This window comes from Daktulosphaira vitifoliae, unplaced genomic scaffold (assembly GCF_025091365.1).
Source record: "Daktulosphaira vitifoliae isolate Bord-2020 unplaced genomic scaffold, ASM2509136v1 Scaffold_4, whole genome shotgun sequence".
Classification (NCBI taxonomy): Eukaryota; Metazoa; Arthropoda; class Insecta; order Hemiptera; family Phylloxeridae; genus Daktulosphaira; species Daktulosphaira vitifoliae.
The window spans coordinates 23,153,518-23,181,313 of NW_026099575.1; the positions used below are offsets into that span (position 1 = coordinate 23,153,518).

The following is a 27,796-nucleotide window of genomic DNA, read 5'->3' on the forward strand; positions in this document are numbered from 1 at the left end:
CAATACAAATTGACGCGTTCGGTCTAGTCTAATGTCTCATTTGTGGCACTGATGTCTTATAAAAGAAAAAAATGGACGATAATCCCTTGTCCGCCTAAACCGACACCGGCGAGGCCACTGCTACGTAGGTAACCCGTTGTCCCGCCTACTCGATTTGAATCAAACCAGACTTCCATAAATAAATAAAATATATTATAATTATATGCTTGGTCTATACTATAAATTGTTGTGTGCATACAGACACACGTATTCTCCAGACGGACTCTTCTAATAGATTGAGCCAATGATGAACACGGACATTTTCACCAGGGTGGGGGCAGAGTAACGTATGAAATTCGCATCGAAGCTAAAAGAATTATCATTTAACCATACGAGCCCTCATTAACGGGTATGCATAATTTGCACTCTGAATGGCNAACGGGTATGCATAATTTGCACTCTGAATGGCTAATAACATACAAAATTATTTGTGCGAAAACGGTTTTAATGAAATTCGTTTTAGAGTTAAAATGTCTCAAGATTTTTGCTATACCGAAATTGAAAATGTCATAATTCACTCACGATATTGAATTTAATGCTAGCCCATAAAGTACTTCATTACATCTAAACTGTTTTAATCGAATAAAATGCCAAATATGTATTTTTAGTATTCTTTATTGGCAAAATATCAATATGAATTTCGCGTTACTGTTCAACAATGAATTTCATTCGACTGTTGTTTTCCACAATGGATTCCAATGGCGGACGCCTCTATTCTTCAAAATACGTTCTACGTATCAAAGTTATATTTTACCAAGTCAATATTATTAAACGCAAAAGCAATAATTTCGGGATTTTCATTTATTTTGCAAAAGTATCCACGTTAAAAACAGAAAATGTGAGTGAGCAAAAGATGGTTAAGACTTCCGTTTCCCCGAGGCAACTCTTCAAAACTTCACACAGATTCCATTCACTTAAACAACTGCCAACATTTTCAAATATCTTCTCATCTGATTTGTTTGTTGTGTAAAGCTCGGTAATAAAATATGATTGAAAAGATTTCCTTATCCTGTAAAACTTTTCGAGCGCTTATCTTATGGCGAAATGCTTCTTATGAATGGCGATGTTGGGCTTTTTATTTTGTAATAAACGATTTTGTCCGAGAAAGGGTCACACTCACAATTTCGAATAACCGAATGAATTTTTTCATAAATTCTCTTATTGAAACCGAAATTTCCATTGCAAAATATCAACGGATACATTGTTGTACTGGTTTATTTGACAATATAATGAAATCTATTATGAAATATTTACTATAACTATTAACTATTAGCAATATTTATTCAGTTAAATGACAACAGTAATTTGAAAAATCGGATATAAATCCAATGTTTGTATGATTAAATTTTAATTAACAAAAATTTCATTGTAAATTTATTTTAAATACTCTTCTTTTCACATAACAATATTATAAGTTAACAAGACAATTAATTTTTCGAAATTCTGTACTTGCTCAACAAAGGTTGTGTTATAGCCTAGGGGATTATTTTCACTACAAACACCAAGTTAAAGTTTTTTCAATATTTATTTTTACTGGAAATGAATAAATTGTTCACAACACAATTTAAACACAATTATATCGAATCCAATAGGACGACAACAATACACAAAGGCCATTTCTGTTCGCACCCCATTGGTTTTTGTAATAAAAATGATCACCATAAAATAGGATGACAACGTGCAGGGCTCTCAGCAGTGACCTTACACTTTTTTCGTATAGTCGGTGAAATCCAACAGTGTGCGTGTCAGTCGCAGGTGTAAAAGGTGCACTGATCGAATATCACTGCTCGAATCAGCTGTTACTAGTGTTACTACTACATGTTACAATTGTATTGCGTTATTTTTCTAAGAGGCAACAAAAATTGAGACCAAATAGAATATAACTAATATCATCGTTACAGCGCATGTAGAGTAATATAGGACGTGTAAAAATTCTAGGTTTTTTATTATGGGTAGGGGCAGCTGTCTGGTACCCGTGCGCAATACGAATATAGTTAAGTATATCAAGACTATAATTTGTTGAAAAAAAAAAAAAGTTTTACAAAACCAGCCGCGTAAAACACAAAGATTTTCGCGGTGAAAACCGACGGTTAGGTCAACGCGAAATTCGATTGCGGTGCGTATGATTAAAAAGTGGACGTTTCGCATAAAAGACCGTCGGCTGTGCTGCTTACCCGCACGCACCAGTTGGTCCGCCGGGCAGCACGCAAACATGCAGACGAAAAATATTGTGCGCATCTTGGTCCGTTTAACCTTGTACTACCCGGCGGCGGCGGCGGCAAAGTGTACCGTCTACTTGGTATAACACAATAATTTAGCGCGTCTACCACACACGGCCGAGACACTTAAGCGGGCGCGCGCGAACGGCGGCAGCGGTGTGGGCCACACGTTAATACGACGACGTCTGGACCGCCGAATAATGCAATTCTCCCTCTCCTCCGCACCGTCCGCCGTTGTTTCAGTAAGACCAGACGGACGAGCCCCATGACCGGGTTTAACCTCAGCTGTACCCAAACCTAGACGCAGTGTTTCGGCAGCACTAGGAAATAGTGGTTCTCAAAAAAAAAAAGCCATAAAAAAAATTCGCGACGACAGACTGCAAACGGTTTGTTGTGTCTGACATACACTCCCACCGCTTCTACATTGCTCTGCCGGCCGGTACGAGATTTAACGTTACCGGTTACTGCGTACAAAAATAAATTCATTGTTTTCTTTCTCTCGGTATATTTATTTACTGTCCTATTGTGTTGCCACATAGGTTAATAGTCTTGCTAGCAGACAGTAGGTTAATAGTGTCGTGGTCTAGTTTTAATATTCATTTCAATAGATACGGGATCTATCGTAAATCTGTTTGTCCTATTGTTTCTCTAACAACCGGTTGTCCAACAAAATGTTGTTTTAAACAGTCACATTGTCTCTCCGTCTCTAGTTTATTAAAAATATTACTGTTACTGTTACAGTGCATTCGAAAAATTAACGCATAGCCTTTAAAAATAATTTATGAAAATCATTTTTGTTAGTTATCGCAATGACGATTTTTTTGACCAAAAGTTAATTACGAGTTTCAAAATGACCAATTATTTTTAATGGGAAAATTACTCGTACACCGAAATTTATTTTATTTAAACATTTTTTTTTATTAAAAATTATGTGTTTTAAAAGTACTTTCATCTTTGGAGCCGTTTTTAATCAATATTTTATTAAGCTACTACTTATAGATATAATTATAATACTAGTTGAACTGTTTGGTTTTCTATTGAAATTATTGATTTGTTGAATCAGTGGCCGCTTAAATGTAGTGCTTAATATTGTGAATATAAGTACTCAATGCATAACATAAAAGAAACACGATTGTGATAAAAATAAATTTAAGTTTTAAGAATATTCAATGAAACTCCAAACAAGCCTCGAAGAAAAGTAAAAGGTCATTTGTCAAAAGTTACAAAAGGTAACATTTTCTTTTTCGATCTGAAGACACGTTTCGAGTTTTTTGATGTTATGTTTCTTTACAGTCTTCTTCTTCTTCTTTATCATATTCACTAAAGGAAATTGTATAAAAACACCAAGTCATTAATTATCTGATTAATAGTCAAAGCCTTTTTAAAATAGGAGAAAATAAGAGAATTATAAAAAAGTCGGCTACGGTGTCCCCTTTTTTCCATCAAAATGACCTTACGCTTGCGAGTTCGATTTCTATTGAAATGGTTTAAAACATTATATCAAAAATTTTATGAGAACCCGCGAATCAAATTGTTGAAAAACAAACAATACCACATATACGATGAACATTGACTACATCATTTCATAGAATACATACGTATACAGAACGGTCATAAAATGTTTTTTTATATTGAGTGATATAAAAATTCCCGCGCTCCGATTATCGCTCACTAAGAGTCACGGCTACTTGTATTTTTTGGTGGTTGTATTTTAAAAGTTCAATAACGAATTCAATTTAAACTTAATAACAACCAGTGGCGTACTGAGGATTTTACTATGCGCACAAATCGATACAAGAAGTATTGGGTAAAACGTTTTTATAAACACTATAGAAACGGTGTAGTTGGATGGAAATTAATTTTATTTTCGTTTTGTACATACATTGTTGTGTGCACAAGAATCATTAATGGCATTCCTCGGAGCCGTAAATTCTGACGTTTTGTCTGAAAACTCAAAATATTATATTACATAAAGCAATTTAATCAAATGATTTAGCCCGGGGCCGTATATTTACATTTAATATTTATGCGTTTAAAATTACAGTAAGAATAATGCGAATATAATCGTCCGTCGCTGCGACTTTCGGGGCAACCGAGTCTAGATAAGTTTGAATAAAAATACAAATTTTGGCATAATTTACAACATCGTTTACAACTACCCTCAGAAGGTTTAGGTCCGTTGGCAACGGTTGCGTATGACGATGTGTTCACTCAAAGTTACCGTTGTCTGTTGTTAACGACTAGGTTAGTTGTGTTTTACTCATCTTCATAGGAACTGCTCCGTCCGCGTAAAATCCGTTTGCGCATATTGCGGTTAAGGCGATGCGTTCGTAGCAGTTAGCAGAAAACCGCAGTGGGCATACGGTAAACAATATAATGAAAAGGTCGTTATCGCTACCGGTCTTATTACCTTCTCTCACGGAGGAAAAAAAAATACCTACGATGATTTCGAGGGATGTGACCTTGTTCGTTTAATAGGTTATTGTGTCCCGGTGAAATTTCTCTAGAATAGAGCCGGCACGATAAACCTTTCATTTTTTTGCTAGGATCTAGCTGGTTTGTTTTTTTGCAATTAAGGTACAGGAATTTATTCTCTTTCGCCATCAGCTGACATTCTGTGGGCGTGTTAAACCGGTGTAACGTCCCAGACAATAATAATGCGAATAGAATTTTTGTTGTGGTTTTACTATCTCGCCGAATTAACGGCCGAAGGGAAGACTCGTGTCGTCGTCAAATTCCATACGCTTCTTCTTGTCTACAGCTAATGTGCTCAATACGTTTTTCATTTCCGTTTCAGCTATTGTTACTTGGGCTAATTAAACTATTTTTTTCAACTCCGGAGTGGTGTTTGGTTGAAATAAACGCTCCACCGATATCGGCAACGCTCCGGTCTGCACCAGTCATCGGTGTCTCACCCGAACACTACGCACATTATTATTATTATAACTTGCAACTGAATATAACATGCACATTTTAATTTTGCTCGGCAGACTAGTAAAGTATCCCAAGGTCAACAGCCAGTGAAGTTTGTATGTGTGTGAGCATATACGTCTGGCTCGTCTATACACCGCTGCTGTCTAGCTTACATAATTTACAAAATGCAACTCCCATGGCCAAACGCACACACATACACCTCGACTACATTACATTTATTTACAACCGTCTGCGTTTGTTCGCGGAAACGGTCGCTAAATCGTCTGCAGATTCGCCTGTTGATCGTCGTCGGTGAAATTTCATACTGAATCGGTCGCCGCCGTTGCCCCCCGCCCTCCCCTTCATCTGTTTCCGCCTCGCTTTCTACCCCGTTTTGGTATTTATCGCGGCCGTTGAAATAAAAAAAACGCACCTATGAGAGTGTGTTATTATACGTGGGAAACACGGTCGTAAATTTCGCCGTTTAAGGGTGAATGAAAAAACAACAACGATAATATTAAGAGGAAACGACCTGTTCGCCAAAAGGGTTGTTGCGATGTAAAATAAAACAGTTTGCCTTTTTGAAAAAAATGTTTCTTATGACATTATCGCTGTAATAGCCTAATCGTCGCTCCGGCAATTCCAAAAAATAACACGCATAAATTAATATAAATATATAGGGTGTTTGGTAAGTAACGATACGGATTCCTATTGTTCTCATTGTTTGTAACGACTGACCCGTTTCCTTACTCGCCGAACGCGTTTGAATATTTCGTGGTAAATACAATGAAAAGCAGCTAGTTACAATTGAAATATATGATAAACTACGTCAACTTACGATAAAAAAATCGATACAAACCAATTGGTAGATTGCCGACAAGGAGGAAGTAATGAAGATTATTTAGAATATATTCTTTTGTGATCGTAATGGATACTAATTTTTATACGGATGAACAGTGATCATTTTTCGCGTATCCCTCCCCCCTTCGTCTATAATATTATCATGATAATTAGTCGTATGGTACAGAAGAAATATATGTGAAATACATTGCGCCGTAAGCTTGTGTTAGCGACTAGTTTACAAGACTACAATGTTTTTCCGTACGATCGTGTTTCGTTGTCAGTAATTGGATAATGTTTATTCAAAGGTATTTTCGTCTTTATTGTGAATTTATAGTGCGTCGTGTACAATACTGATCGCGTATAGGTTTATGTTCGCTCTCTGCCTTATTTCTCTTTTGAGCTCTTTTCGTCACGGAGGCTCGTAAAAATCAGTTGTCACTCTTTTGCGTGCGTAGCGCAAATATTTTATCGAAACATTTATTTACGCGCCGGTATTACAATGACACGTTGTGTGTGGTGCGTGCGACCACAGCGGCGGCTCCCGAAGACGACCTGCAAGGCAGCCAGCATGACACTAACCCCACTTAAAAAAATAAACCTGTTCAATGGTTTTGCACCTAGAGTTAAATGCGCGTCAAAATAAATACGTGCATTTGCATGAAGCGATTATGACCTCCTCAGTTGGAAAAAGAAAGAAAAACACTCGAGTATGTACTACTCGGAAACAGTACGATAATTATTTAGGTGTGTGCACTCTCGTTGCACTGCGAGGTCGACGCAAATGCACGTATGCATTCCTAATGGCAGTAATAAATAAAAAAATTTATTATAATACAATGTTGTCCCACGTGTAAACCACCAACTCGTTTTTTACATTGCAAATTACTATTATTATTCTCCTGGAATTAAATTCTCTATAACATTATGAGAACACTTTGCACGTAAAGATTAATTCTAAATTTAGAACGATACGTCGGCGTGCACATTTTTGTCTCGTGCGCTTTTATGGCGTTAAATTAAACATCACGTCCATCGATACGTTCCTGTGCATTACACATAATTGTCTAATTGGTCTAGTATTACGTAAACCTAAACAAATAGACAGAACTTCTGAGACAGAAAGAGTAACGAATCCGAAATCACGTGTTTATCGGTAATAATAAAGTGGTCCGAGTGACATTTTATCGTAGTCAATGCGTGTCGTGTGATTATTTGATCTAATAACGTTAATTATTGTTTAAAAAATATAAAAAAAAAACTGCAGTGTAAAATCTGAACGCAATAAACAATCGGTTTTGGCCGCGAACTGTGAATAAATTATTTGAGAGTTGCGCAATTATTACTTCAAGTACGCCGTCAATTTACCACAACAGTGTGTTTATTGAAATATTAACGCACAAATTAGGTCCTGATCGTTGTTCGACAGAAAAGAGCATCGCTGTGGTGTTCGATGGATTTATGATTTATCGTGTAAACTAAGAGCCGACGATGACGTTATAGCAATACGACCTTACTACACCGTGTTCTTTTTATAATTTACCATAAAATTTACAAGCCCATTCGATTGTATCACTTTTTTTAAAATTCGTTGCCAAAAGAATAACAATCTAGTCGAACTGTTTTTTTATCGGCAATTCACGAACGTACATAAATTTATCATCTATAAGTGTGTTATCCATACCACAGCTGTCACTATTGCCGTATTTATATTGTTATCGTCGAACAAAGGCTTAAAACTTTTACCGGGGTACGTGTCCGCCCTTACCACCCCCGCCGGGCAGACCAGATTTAATTAAATTCTTATTGTAATTGTTAACGTTTAACTATTTGATTATGACCTATCCAATCGGATAATGTTATTCTGTGGTCGTTTTCATTAAAATTCGGATATTTCCATACGAATGCTAAAAGGTTTAATCCGATCGATCGGCGGGCGAGTTGCTGAGAAAAAGTACAAAACGCTAGTACACCTGNTAATGTTATTCTGTGGTCGTTTTCATTAAAATTCGGATATTTCCATACGAATGCTAAAAGGTTTAATCCGATCGATCGGCGGGTGAGTTGCTGAGAAAAAATACAAAACGCTAGTACACCTGAAAAAAAATAAACATCGACAGTATAATAAAAATGATTACGTGACGACGGTGATGATGATGGCAAACGGATATAAATTATACGGTACTTTTAAACAGCCACTCGACCTTACCCCTCTACCGTTTACATCGGTACTGTTGTTGTGGTGCTAGGGAACAACGGACCTGGGCGATTTTTTTAACATTTTGATCTATCAGCCAAATTTGTCAGACCGGAAGAATGTGTGTATTTTGAACCCTTGTTTTCAACAAAATAATCGCAATTAGCATAAAGTGAGGACGAAAAAACCGACAAGGCTGTACACAAGTTTAATCTGTGCGCGTGCTTTTATTCTCTCTCTACTTGTGCGTTCGTTTAACGGGTAACACTGTATTTTGTGTACGATTCAGAATTAACGGCGTCTCTCCGTATATTATATGCAAAGTGCGTACACATTATAACATGATGCTTTATGAAGTACACAAATTATTGATTTTCTTTTTTAAAGCATACGACCATCCCCACTCGAATTCGGCTTCTACATCCTCCCGTGTTCTTGTTTAAAATCTTTTTGCTCCAACAGCAGCGACGGTGCGGAACGAGTGTAAATATTCATAAATATATACATACATATACTACACATAAAAGAGAGTTAAACATTCCGTTTTGCTAACTAACCTCTAAAAGTATCAGAATTAAATATTACGGTCTTGCTATTTTTAGGTTAGTTATTTGACATTTTTTATCACTTTCATGATTTAAAACCACGTTTTATAATTTAGATCACGTTCGTTTTAGTTCTAATTTGTTTTATCATAAAATACCCTTCGACTGAAAAAATATTGGATATTGTACATTTTTATCAAAATTCTTTCATTATTAATAAAATATTTCTGATGGCAAATAACAATCTTGCTCTAGTTATGTATAAATGTGAAAAAGTATTCAAGTTACTGTCAGGGGCCAAGGAAAAATATTTCAGAAAATACCCCGATGACATCTTATAGATAGATCCTCCATATGTAAAAAATAAATCAATATTTTGGCTCACAGTAACATTTCTAAAAATAAAATAACAAAGATTCAATCCTGTTCCCTATATTTGGATTTTATTTTTCAGCCGTTCTGTTTGGCAACAATTATTCATCGATCTATCTACTTCAGATAATTTATTATCAATAAATGAATAACTCATATTATACAGTTCTCGTAAAATATGATTAAATTCATCATATTATTTTACAATTTAGCGAGACGAAAAATTATGATCAAATTAAAGTATTCTTTTAAAAGATGTATGTTTATAACAGATTTAACCGAAATTTCAAAAAATAAAAATTTACAAAAAAATTAATTAGTTATTTGATACACCAAATAATAATTTTTGTAGTAGTCATCGATAAAATGAAACAACAACGTTTTAAACATTTTGCGTGATTATGTATGGAGCAAATATTTTTTTTCATAAATAGAAAAATAGAAATGCAACTTGGCAATAGTAAATTAATATAATATGAACTTTTAATAAATTGATTAAAATTTTCTATATAATTTTGATAAAAAAAAATATCTCATACTAAATCGCATTTAATTTCTCATAAATTTTGTGTGTTATACTATTACTTGATGAAGTTTTAACTATTTTTTTATGTACATCTTAAACTAGTAGTAAGTATTGAATTTCTCTTTATAAATATTAATTATCTTTTATTGACACACATATCATGAATTTTTGAATACAGTACAAAAATATTAATGACATACCTAATTTTAAATTACTAATTTTTACAATACTAGTTAAACTTTACAATCTTAAGTGTTTTAATGTTTTTTTTTTCGTTTAATGTATTTTAAATTCATTAGGAAATAAAAAAGTTTGAATAACATATTAATAATATCATGTAAACATTAATATATTGTATTAAGTATACTAAAAAAAAATTAATATATGTAAATTTAAATAAATTTTTATTGACACTTATAAATGTTTCTTCGATAAAAAGTTTGATTATGAATATTTTTATATTTCACAGTAAAATAGTAATTTATCTTTTTATATTTATAACTTTTATTCAACATACTAAAAATCAATAACTTAAAGGTGTAATTAGGATTTTTTTGGCGATGGGGGGCGATTATTTTGATAGTACTAAAACTGACTTTTTAATTTTAGCACATAAAATTAGCTCAATTAAGATTTCTTTATTCTTTGCTCATTACTTCATATTTTTAAATTTTAAGGTATTCAAGAAATATTATTCTTATAAGCGTCAACATATTAGTTGACACTTTATAGATCCGTACACATAAAAATTTTAATTTAAACACTATCGATAGAGAGGGAACAGCCTTGCTGAAAAAACTGTTTTCTTAAAACATATTTGTTTGAAAAAGTTTTATTTTGTTTATAAAAATAGGGTTTATTTATTCAAGTATGAAATACGATAGTTAAAAATAAAGCTTGTAACATGTGTAATTTAGAAAGTTTTAACAAATAATATAAAAAAACCAACGAAACAAAATTATTGTGACAGTTGTAACCTGTATAAACATATCACTTTTGTTGAACTAACGAATAATATTACTTGATCGAAAATAAAATGAAAATTATACAACAGCCTACAAATAATACTAGTTGTCATTGATCGTTGAATTTTAAAATGTGATTAAAGTTTTTTTTAATGTCTTAAAAAACTACTTTCAAAATGTCATTTATTTTAATCGAAATAAACAACACTCGAATTCAAGAGGAAATTAATATTTATTCTAAAATATTTTATAAAATTCTTCGTACAATTTCTAAATACTCTTTCTAATCGATTTTATGTAGACGTGAAACTGACAACACAATAACATTAGGTTTAAAATGTTAAACAAAGTTTTAGCATTAAAAATGTTAAATTTCTTAAAAACGTGAAATGTGTACACTCACGTTAATTATTTTTTATAACTAGAATTATAATTCTAGCCCTATAGTGTACAAAAACATTTATTTCATAGAATCAATAAAAAAGCAAATGTTCTCGTAAGATTCAACACAACCAAACGAGTTATTTCATTGTTTACAAAACAAAAAGTGCGCATCAGAACAACTGATTGCCAAGTTGAAAAATAATTTACAGCCGATAATTAGGAACTCGGTACGAACAAGGAAAAAATCACCGTGTTGCTTCTGATTAGGAAATAATTCTTACACGCTTAAAGATAGTGTAAAAAAACACGAGTAATGTATTTTATTGAACAAATAAAAATAATACAATTTACAAACGTGTGCATTTTGCACGCACAATTTTTAGTAACTTCTCATACCTCCACCACCTGCAGAACCGACACCAACGTCAAGTGCACTAAATACATTGTAACGCGGTCGCGCGCGCATAATTTTGCTAGAACGCCAGACGTCTATGTTTTTTAAGAGTCCCCAGACGGCCGTCCGAAGTGGTGACCGTAGCGGGGTGGTGTACGAATAGCGCAATAACAAATAATAATAATAATAAATAAAATTTAAGTAAAAAAAAAACCAAAACTAGTTTCTCGGGCCGCGACTATGCCGGCTAGACGTCTGTGGCTCAAACAGAGTGCACACGTTTCCACACACACACACACACACACTGTATATTGGCTCTTACACGCGCTAGGCCAACTGACGCGGTCTCGTGTATGTGCATTTGCTAAAAGAGTTGAGGAAATTCGTGTCCACAGCGAACCACTGCCGCGAATCAGACGTTCCGTTAACGTTACTATTATTATCTCTACGCAGTTTTTTTGATAATTGTTTGATTTATTTTTCAGACGTTTTAATCAATTTCATAACTAGAGATTAATACTCATTTGTTGTTGTACCGACGTGGCGGTGCGTCTCGCGCGGCGACGACCTTTTCTGCAGCTCCGAGTTTGCCGCCCTACTCCCAACTTTGGGCAACGGAGGTGGCGGATGCGAATGCCAATCGCCAACGGTCCACGGCTCCTAATTGGTAAGTGCAATAACAAATACACATTCGTCTTGTAAGGTCATTTTTTATGTTTGTGAAAACCAACCATTTGCAGCGCACATAAAAGTATTTTGGTGACACGGATTCATTAATTTGTTTGTCACTTATAATAGTTATAAAGTTTTTAAGTTATTTTTCGTTGAATTCGCAAAAAATAAAATGTTGTATCACTTAAATTAAAATTAAATCAATCAATTAGTTGCGAGTTTACTATTCGCTGTTCATTAGTAACTTAGCTAGTAAACTATTTCATCCATTGGGATTGAAAAAAATTCAATTAATAATTATTTATTCTTTAGTTTGGTAATTATTAAAAATTTTTAAAAAATGGTTAAATAATTTAACATACAGGAGTGACAGAACTATTTTATTTATATGCAGAAGTAAAAATTAAATGATTAAAAATAGGTCCTCTTGATTGTTACAAACCTAAAATTGCAGTTAAACCTTTTTTTGGCGAATTTTAGTTAAGTATATATAGTATATATCTATATATATATATATGTATTATATAGTGAAATCAGGTAGTTTATAAACTTTACCCTTGATAATACGTATTTATTTTATTATATTATTAGTAATTATTGATAAAATAGCAAAATGTTGTATTGTAATAATTAACTTTGGAAACTAGCTTGTTAAATTTGTAAGACATTCAAAATCAAACATTTTAAGCAAAATAACTTTTACTACATTAAAATTTAGAACTGTATAAATGAAGTATTAAATAAAAAAAGAATTTGACAACATATTTTTTTATGGTTAATAAAATGTCACAATTGAAAATAGAATAACAATAAACAAAATACTATCGCACAAATTACAAGAATAATTTAATTACAAAATTTGAAATGGATATTAAACGATTTTTTTAAATTAAAATATTGAAGACACATAACACAAATATTTAACAATAATTTTTTTGTTTAATTCATTAGTGAGGGGCAAAATGATGCTTTTGCTCTTCTGTATTTCCACTGTCCTTTCTGCCATCTTGTTCCAGCGACCTGTTAGAATGTACAAATACATTACCGTATTCTTCCACGGTTTAGTTTATTACTATATTCTTTGTTTAACATTTTTGGCTGTTCAACAACAAAATATTCACTGTTAATATTAATTTTATATTATACAAATTGAAGTGCTGGGTGCAACAACCAGATAAGTCCAATTCTTTTTTAATTTTTCAGAAGAAGCAATTTTATTAAAAAATTTTCATCAATAGCAATGGTAAAATGGTTTTTCTAAATTAAATATCATCATAAATAATAGGAAAAAAAGAACTCGTTTTGTACGAAATTACTCAACAAAATCATTGTTAATCAAAATTAAAAAAGAAAAATACTGAAAAGTTGAACTTATCTGGTTGTTGCACTTAACTCTTCAATTATAGATAGCAATTACTTTCATCGAGGTTTTACTAACTATTTATTTTTATATAATAAAATTTGTATAATGTTAAAATGTTACTAATCTAGCAGAATAATGATCAACACCCTGAAGTTCGTATGATTTCCATTTTAAAAATTAATTTTTTATTTCTGAAATGCTATTTAACCACGCGCACTTAAATTTCGCATATAATAGTCAGTTTACCCGACTTGAGTATCAAACCGAAGTTAGTTGTCGTAGATCAAAAATAATCGTGTATACTTTTAAATATTCGTGCTCAATATTTTTTATATTCTCTGTGTTCGCATAAAAGCGCACGTGTAACGATGGTGTTTTTTTTATTTATTAGTTCGCTAGGATGTTTGCAAATGATTAATATTACATGATAATAAAATCTGTCGGAGGTCAAGAGTTCTCTTAGATAATATGGTACACCATCAGTCATAACTCTGGTGTTCTTCATACACAATTACAATAATCATTTCGATTCGCGGCAACCACAACTATGTACCACGTACATTGTCTTATCGAAAGTACATCAGCCGCTCAGCAAGGGCTACTACTACTTTGCCATCAATATTTTTTACAGCTGTCCGTCAAACGGTCAACGAGGGGACGGGTGCACTTGACTTTGCCGAAAGCACTGGACGTTCGTCAAACCGATATTGAGTGTATGAACGATTCTAGTAAAAAACGACACCGGACACGTACAAACTAGAAACGTGTGTATTAATCAACGGCATCCAGGTTGGGTTAGGTTATGGAGATGATCGGTACGCGGGTCAATACATTTCGTATTGCGTCTCTGATGGTCGTCGTTTGTGTGTGTATTTCTTGCAAGGCGTAAATGCATTTTATTGTCGTATGATTGATCGACTTGCAATAACAATAATGCACTTGTGCCCCGTCTAAGTTATCGGTTCGGAAATACGCATAATGATGTCGTCAAGGTAAGTCGATAAAGCGTCACCGCGTTCTACAGTGTCCGCACACCTCACGCCCACTCCTTTGTCGCGTTCAGATTATTGCCGGAAATGCGTACGGTGTGTGTTTGGCAGTGCATAATCGTTTTGGACTACATCAACACCGAACAAACGATACGGGTTACGTTGTTTGTGTGTGAATATTCATGGAATTAACGGAAAAATCTGCGATCCCTTCTGTGAAAATTTATAAACGACCTCGCTAATTTGCATTATGTACATGTGTACTGCCGGCGCCCGAGAAAATGAATTTATTCCGTTAGGAGAAGACGTTGTGGATGTAAAGGGGGGAGGATCTCACCGCGGAAACGCCGTTAAGGGCGAAAGTGCTTTTTTTCCGCCGAAAAAGTAAACTACCGTTAAATATATAGTGATCTCTTTAATGTTGCATGCCCGTGAGACGAGATCATTTATAAATGCTTCGTTTGCTCGTAAACAGACATTTGTTTTATTTATTTCGTGAGTCGTATGACTTATCAATTCACCCAGCCACCGTGGAATTATTGAAAATTCAAAGGACACAGTGTTGATTGCGAGTAATTCGACAAAATTGTTTTTAACAGACAAATATTTGATTTGTGGCGGCTATTATACGGTGACATGTTTTTTAAGCACTTTAAAAATGAACCGAACTACTGGAAGAATCACAAATCGAAATATTTCTTCGACACGAAGACTATGGTAACTTATTTTGGCCATTTGGTTCGGGAAGTCGTGTCCGTTCATCGAATTACTTATTATTGCCGTTGCCAGGAGGCGTATGAGAGACGTGATTGTATTGATGCACGCAGGGTACTCGTTAGAAACCGACATTTTTAATGGTAAATATTTTATACCGTATAAAACACATACACGAGCGCAGAGGGACGGAGAGTATAAATAAAACATGTGAAAATGTATGCATGTGCTTGTGCTTGGAGTATAAAGGATGTCGTCGGCGGAGGAGAAGGCGGTGGTAATATTTGAGCAAACATCGCGGGCATGCGGCATTCATTTACATCCTCTCGGGCGGTTTTTTATTGCCAGTATTGATTTTATTTCCCGCATGACTAATCAGAATTAGAAGGATAAATTGAACCCTCCCTCAATGCAATGTTACAAATCCCTTGAGTTAAACTGCGAATTTAAAGTTTCGATCCGGCACACATCCCTCCACAACAGGCTCACTCGTACCAACCCCGATTTAGTTTTATAAAAATGTATAATACCTACACCGCTGTCGCAGAACGTAGCTTCCGCCATATTTTCTTCCCGAGAGCTTTTTTCATTATTCACCCTTTTTAATCGCCGTCCATTTCTGGCGTACACTATTAGGCATCGTGTCCTGACGAACAACCGCTCTAAAGGCCATGTTTTGTAAATAAAACTTTTCTCTTCCGTATTTATGTGTACATTTTAGTTTACCGGAAGTAGACATTATAAATTCTGAGAATACAGCGCACATAAGTTGAATTTCAATTGTCTGTAAAGTAAAATGAAAATTCAATCGTTTTTATGTTATTCTAATAATTTTACATAAAATATATACTACTAACCATTGGGGCTACTAACCCAATACTTTTTGACTGAGTTAGAGATGTGACCTTTTTTGAAATGTCAAACAAGTACGATATATTCACATGATTTTGTTTTTTATTGTGTATTATACGATCGATTTAGATATTTAGAAACAAATGAGTTTTTTAAGGTGCACTATTACAATTTAATATTTTTCCTTATCTTAATTGAACATTTTTCTGTAAAATTATTGAAGTATAAACATTTACAATTTCAACATCTTCCCATTACACAGAATTTTAACATTATTTCTAATCTTATCATGTCAAAAGAAAACTATTATTCAATGTTTAAATTGTAAATCAATGTTCAAGTAACCATAGCACTCAAACAATTAGACTGATATTTGAATTATATGCAATAATATTAATACTTGAAATTTATAGCTAAAATATTTAAATTAATATCCGTGTTAAAAATAGAAACTCAAAAAAAACAATTATTAAATACATTTTTCAGTTGGTGAAAACTGTTGTCTCGAGGATAAAATATGCATGCGTTCAAAACATAATGGACACATTTAAAGATTTACTTAGCACTAAAAATATTTTTTAAATTGTAAAAAGGATTGTGTATATCTTAGTTCTAGTCTCAAAAACGTAGACAATTTTCCCGGTACAATTGTAAACTGGTTATTAATTATTCATTTTAACAGAAAGAAAAAATTAAAACATAATGATCTGAGATATTTATTGTTAGAGTTTATGAAAAACAGGAATTTAATATATTTTTGCATAAAACGTCAGAAGTGAGTAAAAGTAATGAAAGCCATTTTTTAGACTTATTTAAATTAGATAGTTTTAATTATAATTGTTATTAACTATGAAAATTAACCAAGTGTAAACAGTAATTTTGAATAAATAATATAATTAAATAGAAAAATGAGCGATTTTGGAAAATGTTCAAACACGAAATATTGTGTCTTGGTTTATTGACTAATTGACGTATCAATTTTAAAAGGGGAAATAATCGATTACACAATTGTTTATTAGTTTTAATTTCAAAATCTATCGGCTTTGTAGTGTTATCGAGTGTGGTAACCACGAACCCTGTTATCCGTCGGTAATCTGATAATGTAACAATAGTGCAGTGTCATGGTGTATAGGTAGAATAATGAAGATTTCTGGAAGAAGTGTATTTTTAAAAATTAACACCATATTTTGTATGTAATAGTAGCAATATTGCAACAGATTAGTGCATTCACGTCATTGATCCAAATTATACATCAATGAATGTTGATTAGGTGAACTTTGAGTCATTAAAGCTAGATAAAGATAACGTACATTGGTTTTATTTTCCAATCAATTTTTACAGAACCCATATAACTAGATAAGATTTTACTTTTAATTGTTACCAGTTGTTGATAATTCTGTTTTTTTTTTAATGGTCACGATACGGTTGATAACAGGCCACCATGAACCCAGTAAGTAATTATGTTGCCGGCGAGCAATCATTTTACAGAATACCTGAAACAGACTCGATGTCTCGACGAGCTATTATCTAGTCGCGCTAGTTACGCCCCAGTGCATCGAGTCGGCCATTATTTGCAATAAGTACACGTGTAGGTAGCGCATAGACACAATTCTAACCCAATACTAGACGCTTTCGTTTACTAGTTCACTTCGATTTCCTGGTCGATGGGCGTTACAACATTTTTTACGTTAAGAACGACGACATCGTCGCGTCGTCGTCGTCGTTTTTTTCCTGATTAGCCCACTTTTGCGTGTGCGCCGTATCGCAATCAAAATTACAATATGTAATTGTACGAATCGTTATTGGCAAATTTTCAGTAAAACCGCCGCACGAATAGCCTTTCTCAATACTCGCGCACGAATACGGAGGTAAAAATGGCCGCATATTCATTTACGCGACGGGGCTGAGGAGCGGCGGGGGCGACCGTTTGCAAACCGCGGAATAATTTTTGAATGTGTATATACCGAGGATTTTAATAACGAACAAGGTGTAACGGGAGACCATTTTAGATTTTAATGCGATTATCCCTATGGCAACACAGCCGACGATATTCGCTCTGCATGAAACTTTTAATGCTGCGTAATAGGGTGGCGACGGTGGTGGGGGCGGCGGTGCGGGGCCGCGCTGCTTAGGTTTGATTTTCCACCCCACACTTTTGAATTCCTCAAAAATATATACCTATAATTTCGAATCGAACGTTTCGCGGAAGTCTCTTTTGATTCCGCCGCCGTGTCTTGTGTACCACCGCGCGCGCAAGTTAAATAAATAAATAACCATCTCCCCCGACTACTTGCCAACTTCTTGATACATACACATTAGTATTACAACTGAAGAACGTTGTACGTACAAAGCTATGCAAAGACGTTTCCTACGCGGTTAAAGCGCTAAGGGTGAACCGTAAAATTAAACGCGATGGAGAGGGTTATTATGATCGGTGGTGGTTTGTCGAGCGGTTGAAACTTAAATCCTAAACATTTCATCGGTATTTTTATAGTAGTATTTATAGTAGATAGTAGTAGACAAAAGATAGTGTAAACAAAGTGTCTGACAATACTCAAAGGTTATCGGTTCGAGTCTCGCACAAGAGTTTTTTTTTCAATTTCTTCGTTAATACGAATTCATTTATCATATGAATAGTAATTTTGCATAACAATTTTAACAACAAAAACACAAGTTAAGCTAATTTTATTTCAATGTACTAATAACCGTGTACTATGTTTAATCAATTAATAACTGTAATAATGCGTTTTCCAAGAATCCTGTTAGTTGCTGCATATTGTCATTAATTGTAATGATAAATTTTTGCAAACATTTTCATATTACTTAAATAAAAACTTTATGTATAAATTGCATTTACAATTTAGCGGTTTGGTGATAAAAATTTCAACTAATAGCTATTCTCGAGTTTCTTTTAACTATGATGATCTTATCAAATCAAGAAATTTATTTTGTAGTATTGAACGGAGAATTTGGTAAATTTTAAATAAACATAGCAAATGAAAATAAATGTATAAAAAAATGGCAATATAAACTTATTATCTACCATAATTTGACAGATAATATTATTATCTATGAAAAACAAGTTAAAATTATTTAAATATTTATCAGAATATTAAAAATACATTTTATAATAATTGACGTTATTATAAGAAAATAATTATAATCAAGAACTTATAAGATTTAAGTTTCACAAGTTTTATCTCCTATTGAGTATTAGTATCGAAAAATGTTTTTTGAAAATTATAACGGTAAATTAACTATTAAAAATCAAATTCGTACGAGTCATGAGATTAGCAGATGATAAGTAAAATTCAACCAAATCAAAACACTGGTAAAAAAAAGGGCATTTTAATGTTGAATATAAATAAGGCTACGATAGAAACAACGTTAAGTTGTTTGAGGTAGGCAAGCGTTTCAATAATGTATGAATATGACGGCCAGAATAACATTACGAGCGATTTTTTTTTCAATCCGTCCACGTTATACAATGCTGAAATAAAAAATTGGTAAAAATCAATTATTACTCTCGACTTTATCGATAACAATAATAATTATAACAGGGCCATTGACTTTTTGAAAACTGGAAATGTTTAGAGAACACCAGAGCCTTAAGTTATTTTTAGACAATCATTTACAAACTTATAGTACATAAATAAGTCCGTAATACTCTTTTATTGTGACAGCCAAAGGGCGTTAACACCCCGCGGGGCCACTGTCGCCGCCCTGTAGCGGTAAACCCATGTTTCCCCCCGGTTTTCAGCCACTCAGTGTTTTTCGAAATAATGGAAATAAAACAAAACTGCATCTGGTCAATAAGTGCTACTCAATAGAGATATGTGCTCGAGGAAAACTTAACAGTAACATGCAATTTTTTTTTTTAAGAGTATGCTAATAATATACTACTAGTGTTTCTAAATTGTATTAGTGTATTTTTTTCTGGTCACTTGATGAGTACATGTCCACGGTAACGTTATTAGATTGTGACCAAAAATTTTGCATTGTAATAAAATAAACGAATTTCGTGACAGGGTAAGTAAAAAAAGTAAAAATGTATGGAGAAAGACAAAAGAGCGACAAGGAGAGACACATGCGAACAAATGGAAATGAACGAAAACATTAATAAAAAATAAAATAAAATTTGCCGAGATGACGGCGGCAGGCACAGAGACTGAGTGGTGAGCATGTGTGAAGTGAGGTGGGACTATCGGCCAGTGGCGGGGTGTGTGTATATGCGCAATCTGCTATACGAGAGGAACTGGTTCAAGATTTCGTTGCACCGGCGGACACGGCGGCGGCGGCGGTGGCGGCGGCGGCGACGTACGAAAAAAAATCCACCGGCTGAACGTGACAGTTAGCGTTTTGATGCAACGCAAGTACAACCAGTTCGCGATATTCGTCGTTAACCGCCGCCGTTGGCTTTGCCTCGCGTGTAATACCCATACGAATTTTGGCCGGACAACGCATCCCATCCGTCCGGCGGCGGCCGCACGCCTTTAAGTTATTATTTATCTCGAACGTAATTGTTGTTGTCACCTTTGTCGAACGTTTACGCAAGACACCGACACTTGGGCAACACTGTCTTCATTATGACCTGTCGGCAACCCGCCAGGCCACCACCACCACACCACTACGGTAAGTCGACAGCGCACCCCATTTGCAAGTGTAACACGTGATATAACAATTTTCCATCGGCGTACTAAGCCAACCCCATAAAAACGGATTTATTTTTTGTTAACTGTAATTTTACTTTTTTTATACGATTTGACAATTATTTATGCGTACAAAAAAATTTACATACTTACCGCAATTTTATCTTTTTACCGAGAAACTGTTATCTGCACTCGGGACGAAACGGCAAATTGATGAAATCGTTAAAATTTCATATAATACAACAATAATTGTTCAAGAACACACTATAAAAAAAAAGAAAAAAAAATTTAAAACGATACCTTATAGGCAGGTAATTGTAGAATTGTACATTTGCAGTTCTACGATAAAATAATTAACGGTTTTGGTTGTGCATCACAATAGTTAAACGTAAGTCACTTGTTTATTATTATATATATATATTTTTTTTTTTTTTTACTCGTTGTGCGTTTACATTTCACTTTACTAAAGTATTTAGCAATTATTTTTTGTTCGTCGCAAACTACGTTAAGTCTGCAATGCTAATAAAGAAAAAATAATTGTTATTACAATACACATTACATTGTTTGATAATCACATGCGTCATCAAGGTAAGCCGTCCCAAAATAAACGATTATTTCGATAACTTCCTTAAAAATATATCACTCTTAATGGCTAATTTAAATGGCAATTATAGTTACAAATTATTAGAGTACCGTTTTTCTCGTTTTATTTCTTTAATAACAAATCGGAAGTACTTTTTGGAAAAACACTTGACTAAAACTACAATTATTGTGCCAAACACAATGCTCGATCCTCATATTAATTTTAAACTGCTCGACTTTTTAATACAATAAACTACGAAACCGCTAGTGAAAACAAATAGAAAATTTTAATTGTTTTTCTTTAAATATCATCAATAAGTGTTAAATAATCAAATCGGAAACTCGATTTTTATAAATAAGCTTCTAGATAATCTCTACTTATCAGACTGATAATAAAATCTCAAACGAAATATTGTTGTATGTTAATCTAAAATAAATCGCGTGTAGTATATATATTCTCAATTGGTACTCATTTATTAAACGCAATATAATATTAAAAACTAACAGAGTTCAACAAATATTGTTAGTCGCTCGAACTAGAAGTACTCGTGAATTTGCTTGTTATCGTAACAAACTATTTATATTCGACGACAACACTTTTGGGGTATGTTCAAAGCCATACGAGTCCCTGTCGCGGTTAACGTATTATTACAAATAACATGTGATGTTGCATTCCATAAATCCTTTCTTGCCGTTTTGGGGTTCAATCTTTCAACGGGCACAGAGAGTACATTGTGCATTGTTGAGTAGTATGAATGGAACGCGATTCGTCGGCGGTTAACCGCAAAAGTGTTGGCTTTTGCCCAGCCTCCGAAACTTTTCAACGATAAAACAGCAGCGTCTATGCAAATACAGCGAAAACCGTTTAAATGTTTAAACTACGACTGTCGGTGTTATGATTTCGTCCGATTTCGCATACGGTTCAATGTGTTAATGGCGCGTAGACAATAGACGTTGTTGGCTAATTGGAACGACAGTCGTTTGGCAAATGGCAACGACGACGAACAAGTGGCGTACTCGTCGCGCGGAAATTAACCGCAACGCCGTTTCGTTGGACAACATTCCAATTAATACACGATTGCACGCTTAAGGTGTGTATACAATGCGGTAAGATCCCATCGACAGGCATTGCACAGAGCCGAGAACACTTGTTGCTTTTGTGAGCTGTTAATTAAAACGGTGGACCGCGAATCTACCGCGTCGATTACACGCCAAAGGCGGCACGCGAGCGCTTTACATGCTTATGGATTCGACAAACTGGACCGTGAACACCTCGAGGGTCGGCCGGGTGGAAAGGGGAGGGTCGGGGTGAAGACGACACGACTAAACTTCCGACTGCAATCGCCCGTCTAAAGTGTATGTAATTCCCTCGAAAGTGATCCGTTTAGCGTTAAACCTTTGTCGGCATTTGTACAAACAAACTTTAAGTCGAATTAACCACTTTACGGACCGTCATTGATGTACTCGGCCGAATGCAATTGATTAGTACATTTTCTACGCCGCCGCCGCCGCTCGTAGTGCCTCGTGTAGAATAATGACTGTTATAAATGCAAATCAAATGTATTAATTAAAAAACGCAAAATGACGGCAAGTTTACACAGTTGTCTTTGAAACGTTCGTATCGGTTTTCTAAACGAAACATTTTTACCTTTTATTATGTACCGCACCGAAGCGGTTTTGTCGTTCATTAGCGTATTTCCTATACACGTCGTTGCGTTGCTTATTACAATTTATTTAAAAGTAGTCCATAAACAGTGTCTGCCGATGTCATAATTTTTTAATTTATACACAATTTCACGGACGATGCAAGTAGATTGCATTTGTAACGTGTATTTGATCAACGCCTTTTAGTATTTACTTATTTTTTCTTAACGAAACAATTAGCGGTGTATAAAATTACAAGACACTACTGTCATCATTGGTAAGGCAACGATAGAAAATAATTTTCCGCCAATACGATTAATTGCTATAGTATTGTATAATAAACTTAAAAAAAATTTAATACCAACAGTTTTTTCGAATAGTTGCGAATTCGGTTGGGCCCGCTGAAATATTATAAGAAATGTTATTTTTTATCCATATATACGTGTGTAGTAGTCGCATTGTCAATTTCATAAAACTATGTAATAATTAATTTAAACCGTTCAAACGTATTGATTTTATTGTGCACATTACGTTAAGCAATGTTAATGATCGTTTACAATATTTCAATAATAAGTATGAAATCGTACTGCTTTACGAGATCAGTATGTGAACACACATCATTTAATTGCTACGTGTGCAATTATACACGCGCAAACATTGCAATCGAATTAAGAAACTCTTTTTAATTACTTAATCGCCAGAACGGCTGCATTGGTTATTGATTATGGCGGACTCGGTGATAGCAAACGTCGTGTGTCTACTTAAGCCGAAGCAATCTGTTCTTTTTTGGCTTTCCGTACAAAACGTGTGGGGACTAATTAGGTATTTGATCTACACGTGTCATGAAGTGTTAATTGTCGTCGTACATCTTCAGGTCGTATTAGTAGCCGACGACCGTATTATAGTAGCGGTATTGTTCGATAGTTATTATCTATTGTCAGACAAGTCGGTAAGACTTAAAATTCTACGTTATATTTAAATATGCAGCGTGTCACCGAAGTGTCTAGACGGTTAGTGCCGACACTAGCGGATACGGGTAATGATGACAAGAACGAAAACCGTATGGTAATTATTGTAAAATCATCACCGAATTTTTATTGTCTAATTAATATTCTGAAATTGTGCTGAAGCGTTGACCGGACGTTTTATTTTATTTGTTCAAAAAAAAAAAATGTTGTTTCGATTGAAATAATTGTTTACTGTGATTTTTGATTTTGGCAATGACTTTCGATTTAAATAACAATTTTTTTTAAGAGAGCGACAGTTTTATTTGAGAGCGAATAAGAAAAATAACATAAAACTCTCGTTTACACCACTCTCGTGTAAATGGTTTACTGATTTTCCCCTCTGGTGCGTCGTCATTTATCCTTCTACTGGACACCTTAAAGAAGTCCCGAGGGTGACTGGCCTCGTAAACAAACAGATTTTGACCTGTTGTTCAGATTTAAGCGAGAAAGGGATTGAGCCTGACTTGCACAAGTTGTTTTCGTTATGTTTTATTGTTTCACTTTCTAGACCCGTATTAAAATATATCAGTACATCGAATATAATGAATATACATACTCGGTGTGTATATAAATGCAATACACAATATTGCTTATCTATTGAGGATATCACGCTTTTAATAAAACATTTAAGAAATTACACAAGCGTCGATGGGTATTTTTTTTCTCGAGCGCAATATGTTTTACGTTATTTTTTGCATTTGACGGGACGGTCTCGAGTGTTAAAGGTACTCATAAAATGTACAAAAAAAATCTTGTGAAATCTTCCTCTATCTTGATTTGTATTATTATAAATTTTTTTTCAAATCAAGTTGTCCCAGTTATTGTAATTAATAATAAAAGCCGTGTTGCAGACTAGTCTAAGGCTTTGGCTTCGTATAGCTTTTGGATGTACTCGTTTTGCTGTTTAAAAAGTCTCATTTTAATACTTATTTTCTCATATAAATCATAATCATCTATACAACGTACCACATGCGGGTCGTATCTTCAACAACAATAACTCATAAAATTTATAAGCACGTAGCATAGTATACAAAAATAATGTCCAGTTTTCCCACAATTTTTCTATTAAATCTGTTAACACACTAATTTTCTATTTATATTTATTGCACAATTTCAATAATATAAATAGTACACTTGACTTTAGTATACTCATTTGGTAACAACAACAACGAGTCGCCGTGAATCCTAAAAACGGTATTTTTACGTAAAGTTTATTGTTGTATTTTTTTTTTTTGATTACCCGTTTCAATTTTAGTAACGTGTCACGCCGTTATTCGTCAAGTTAGCTTGATGTAGGCAAATACATATATTTACTAATTAATAAATACTGAAGCGTGTACCTCGTGTTTTCCCTTTGGTAGCTATAACATTTTTATCATTATAATAAAGCTCAACTGGCATACCAAAAATGAAATAAAAACAACTTGTTATTATTTCCTTTAAAAATATGCTTGAAATTTTCAAGTAACATTATTAAAAAATTGAACTCGTATAAATTCGTCGCGCCTCACTGTAATTCCACATTTCCATGGAATTATTATTTTATTTTATGCCGGCGCAATGAGAAATCTTTCAAGTACAAATATTTTGTCAACACCCTGACCCACCGATGAATTCATCGATGTTTTATTCAGTCGAATGAAATATTTCGCTTTTATCGTGCACACACCGCCGATCTCTATGTGACGGTCAACTGTTCTCCAAAGCGTTAACGATTTTACATATTTTTCAAGGCAAACTAAAAAATAAATAATTGCACACGATTACACGGATTCGACTGCAACCGAGTGGCTACGAGGAGCCTAACTAAGGTAACATTAATAATATTAGTCGGTGGAAACTAATAAATCCGTCGGCGTTGTTCGCCGCCGCACGCTCGTCGTGCCCGTTACTATTATTTACTCGCAACATTTTTTTAGTTGTTTCGCCGTTCGATTTCGCCTTTATTTAAATACACTTTTTGTCGTAGTACCTTTTCACTTTTACTTTAATTTTCGTTTATTACGAACTTACTTTTTGCATCGCTCTTTCTCCCCGCCGTCCTCTCTGCGTCTTTTTTCACTCGACAACAACAAGGAGAGTAAACATCCGAGCCGACCCGGCCGAGTGAGATGTATAGATATATACAAGTGTATAAACGATGCAGCGTTACAAGTCTACAGCGATGCCGCCGCGCAACAACCGTTTTGATAGAAATAATTTATTATCATGCGTCGTATTATGCGAAGCCATTGGTTAATTTCGTTTAGAATGACTTTTGTTCGAACCGCGCGTTCTTCTCTAATTATCGATTTATTCTCACCCTTCTTGCACATAGACCTCGAATTTCCGCAGCGCGCCGAATTATTATGTGCTTCGTCTCGGCCGATTTTTTTTTTTTTAATATTTGCGTTACATTTCTGTACGAGCAGAACGCCGCGTGCTGATTTTAATAACATCGTGTGCCGAGTCGTTTGGATCGACAAACGATAGCGCGTCTCACGACATTAAAATAATTGGGTACGCCGATGAATTATTGAAAGAGATGATTGAAACACAGACGGTCAAAAAAATGTTGCGCCGCGCAACGTTCACATGCGGACCGCAAAAAAATATATATATATATTTATTTGAACTGGCGTAACGGACAACATAAAAAAAATTGTACGAAATTCTGCTCGCCTTCGTCGTGTATTTACCCGGACGTTGCCGAACAGATCCTAATGCCGATAATTATTTATTTGCAACACAAAATAACAAAAGTCAAACCGATGACTTTTATCTAATCGTCTGACGTTAGTGTTTTAATATTAATGCGAAATTTACATTTGTACTTTGCCAATTTTCGGATTAATTGGCGTCCGCAGAATATACAATCATAACGAGTTGTATATTTTATTCGAAGAGTTAATTTTTTCAAAAAAAAATACTATTCACTTTTTACACCGTGACCTTTTAATTTGTTTGAAAGTTGTATACTTGACATGAATATTTTTAAAATGCACTTGCAATACCTGACCATCATACAATAATAGTAATGATATACTTCATATATCATTACTCTACTGTACGTGGCAACATGAACATTATAATAAATTATATAATAATATTCATCTTTCTATGCACAACTGTAATCATAACAAGCAGATAAAATGTTATTACATACGCTGACAATTTCAAAATCAATTTTATTGAAAAAAACAAAATATTTTCTCGTGATAAACAGAACAGCTGTGTACATAGCAAAATGCAACTAATAAGCAATTGATGATAATTTTATGTTTCTAGACGAAAAAAATACAAATAGCAGTAAATACAGTTTTTTTTTTTACGAAACTAGATAGTTTATCGTTTCTTCGTTAGTGAATAATTAATAACTTTTTCATACGTTCGCATAAACATTGGTTTAGTGTTTATTTGAATTCAAAATATATGCAACGAAAAGTAGAATAAAACTCATCGCATTCCTTAAATGTATAATTAATTATAATTGATTTTCCTTTATCTTTTATTAATTTGTTTATTTTTTTTTTTTGTACGTTACTTTACTATTTATTTGATTATTTATTCACGGAAATTGAAATAATTGCTGAAAAAATTTCTAATTTCAATGAATTTCGAATTGCATGACTTGTTGTATTATGAAAGTGCATACGTGGAATACTTAAGTTGAATTAACATAATAATAGGCTACGCATTAGCGAACTTTTATTTATCCATCACCCGGATAAATATCCAACGATATATCCCAGTGGCTTATTAAGAGTTTAAAACATTCCCCGGCAGTTTCTATTTGATGGCCACCTAGAATTTATTTTTGGTCGAAATAATCATTTTTAAGCTCACTCAGAAAATAATGTCTGTCTTTAAACGCTTACAACTTAAATAGATGCAAGAACGTAAATCAAAAATAACATTTTTTTCCATCTTACTCGAGTTCTATGGGGTTCA

At 34.0% G+C, this 27,796-nt stretch overlaps 1 protein-coding gene and 1 long non-coding RNA gene across 11 annotated transcripts in view; one reads left to right on the plus strand and one right to left on the minus strand.

Moving 5' to 3' along the window:
• Positions 1 to 27,796, plus strand: part of LOC126903734 (broad-complex core protein isoforms 1/2/3/4/5-like) — a 67,359-nt gene that overhangs the window by 21,448 nt on the left and 18,115 nt on the right. For 2 of the 6 annotated variants that reach the window (XR_007703571.1, XM_050682176.1), the window contains exon 1: positions 20,317 to 20,616. Coding sequence is in view for 4 of the 6 variants with exons in the window: in XM_050682176.1 (XP_050538133.1) it covers positions 20,571 to 20,616 (46 nt within the window). In the remaining 2 variants the exon portion in view is untranslated. Of the gene's footprint in view, positions 1 to 11,665; positions 12,062 to 20,316; positions 20,617 to 20,875; positions 21,022 to 27,796 lie in introns of those variants that run through there. The other 4 variants (XM_050682178.1, XM_050682179.1, XM_050682183.1 and 1 more) reach the window with 4 other exon arrangements.
• On the minus strand, positions 12,795 to 25,965 carry LOC126903746 (uncharacterized). Of its 5 annotated transcripts, none has more exons than XR_007703574.1 (5): positions 25,880 to 25,965; positions 20,787 to 20,897; positions 15,990 to 16,190; positions 15,667 to 15,916; positions 12,795 to 13,164 (listed from the first exon to the last, which is right to left on the minus strand). It is a non-coding gene; the product is annotated as an uncharacterized LOC126903746 (long non-coding RNA). The 5 variants fall into 5 exon arrangements; XR_007703573.1 differs by lacking the exon at positions 25,880 to 25,965 and adding an exon at positions 20,963 to 21,173; XR_007703572.1 differs by lacking the exon at positions 25,880 to 25,965 and having other exon boundaries at positions 15,663 to 15,916.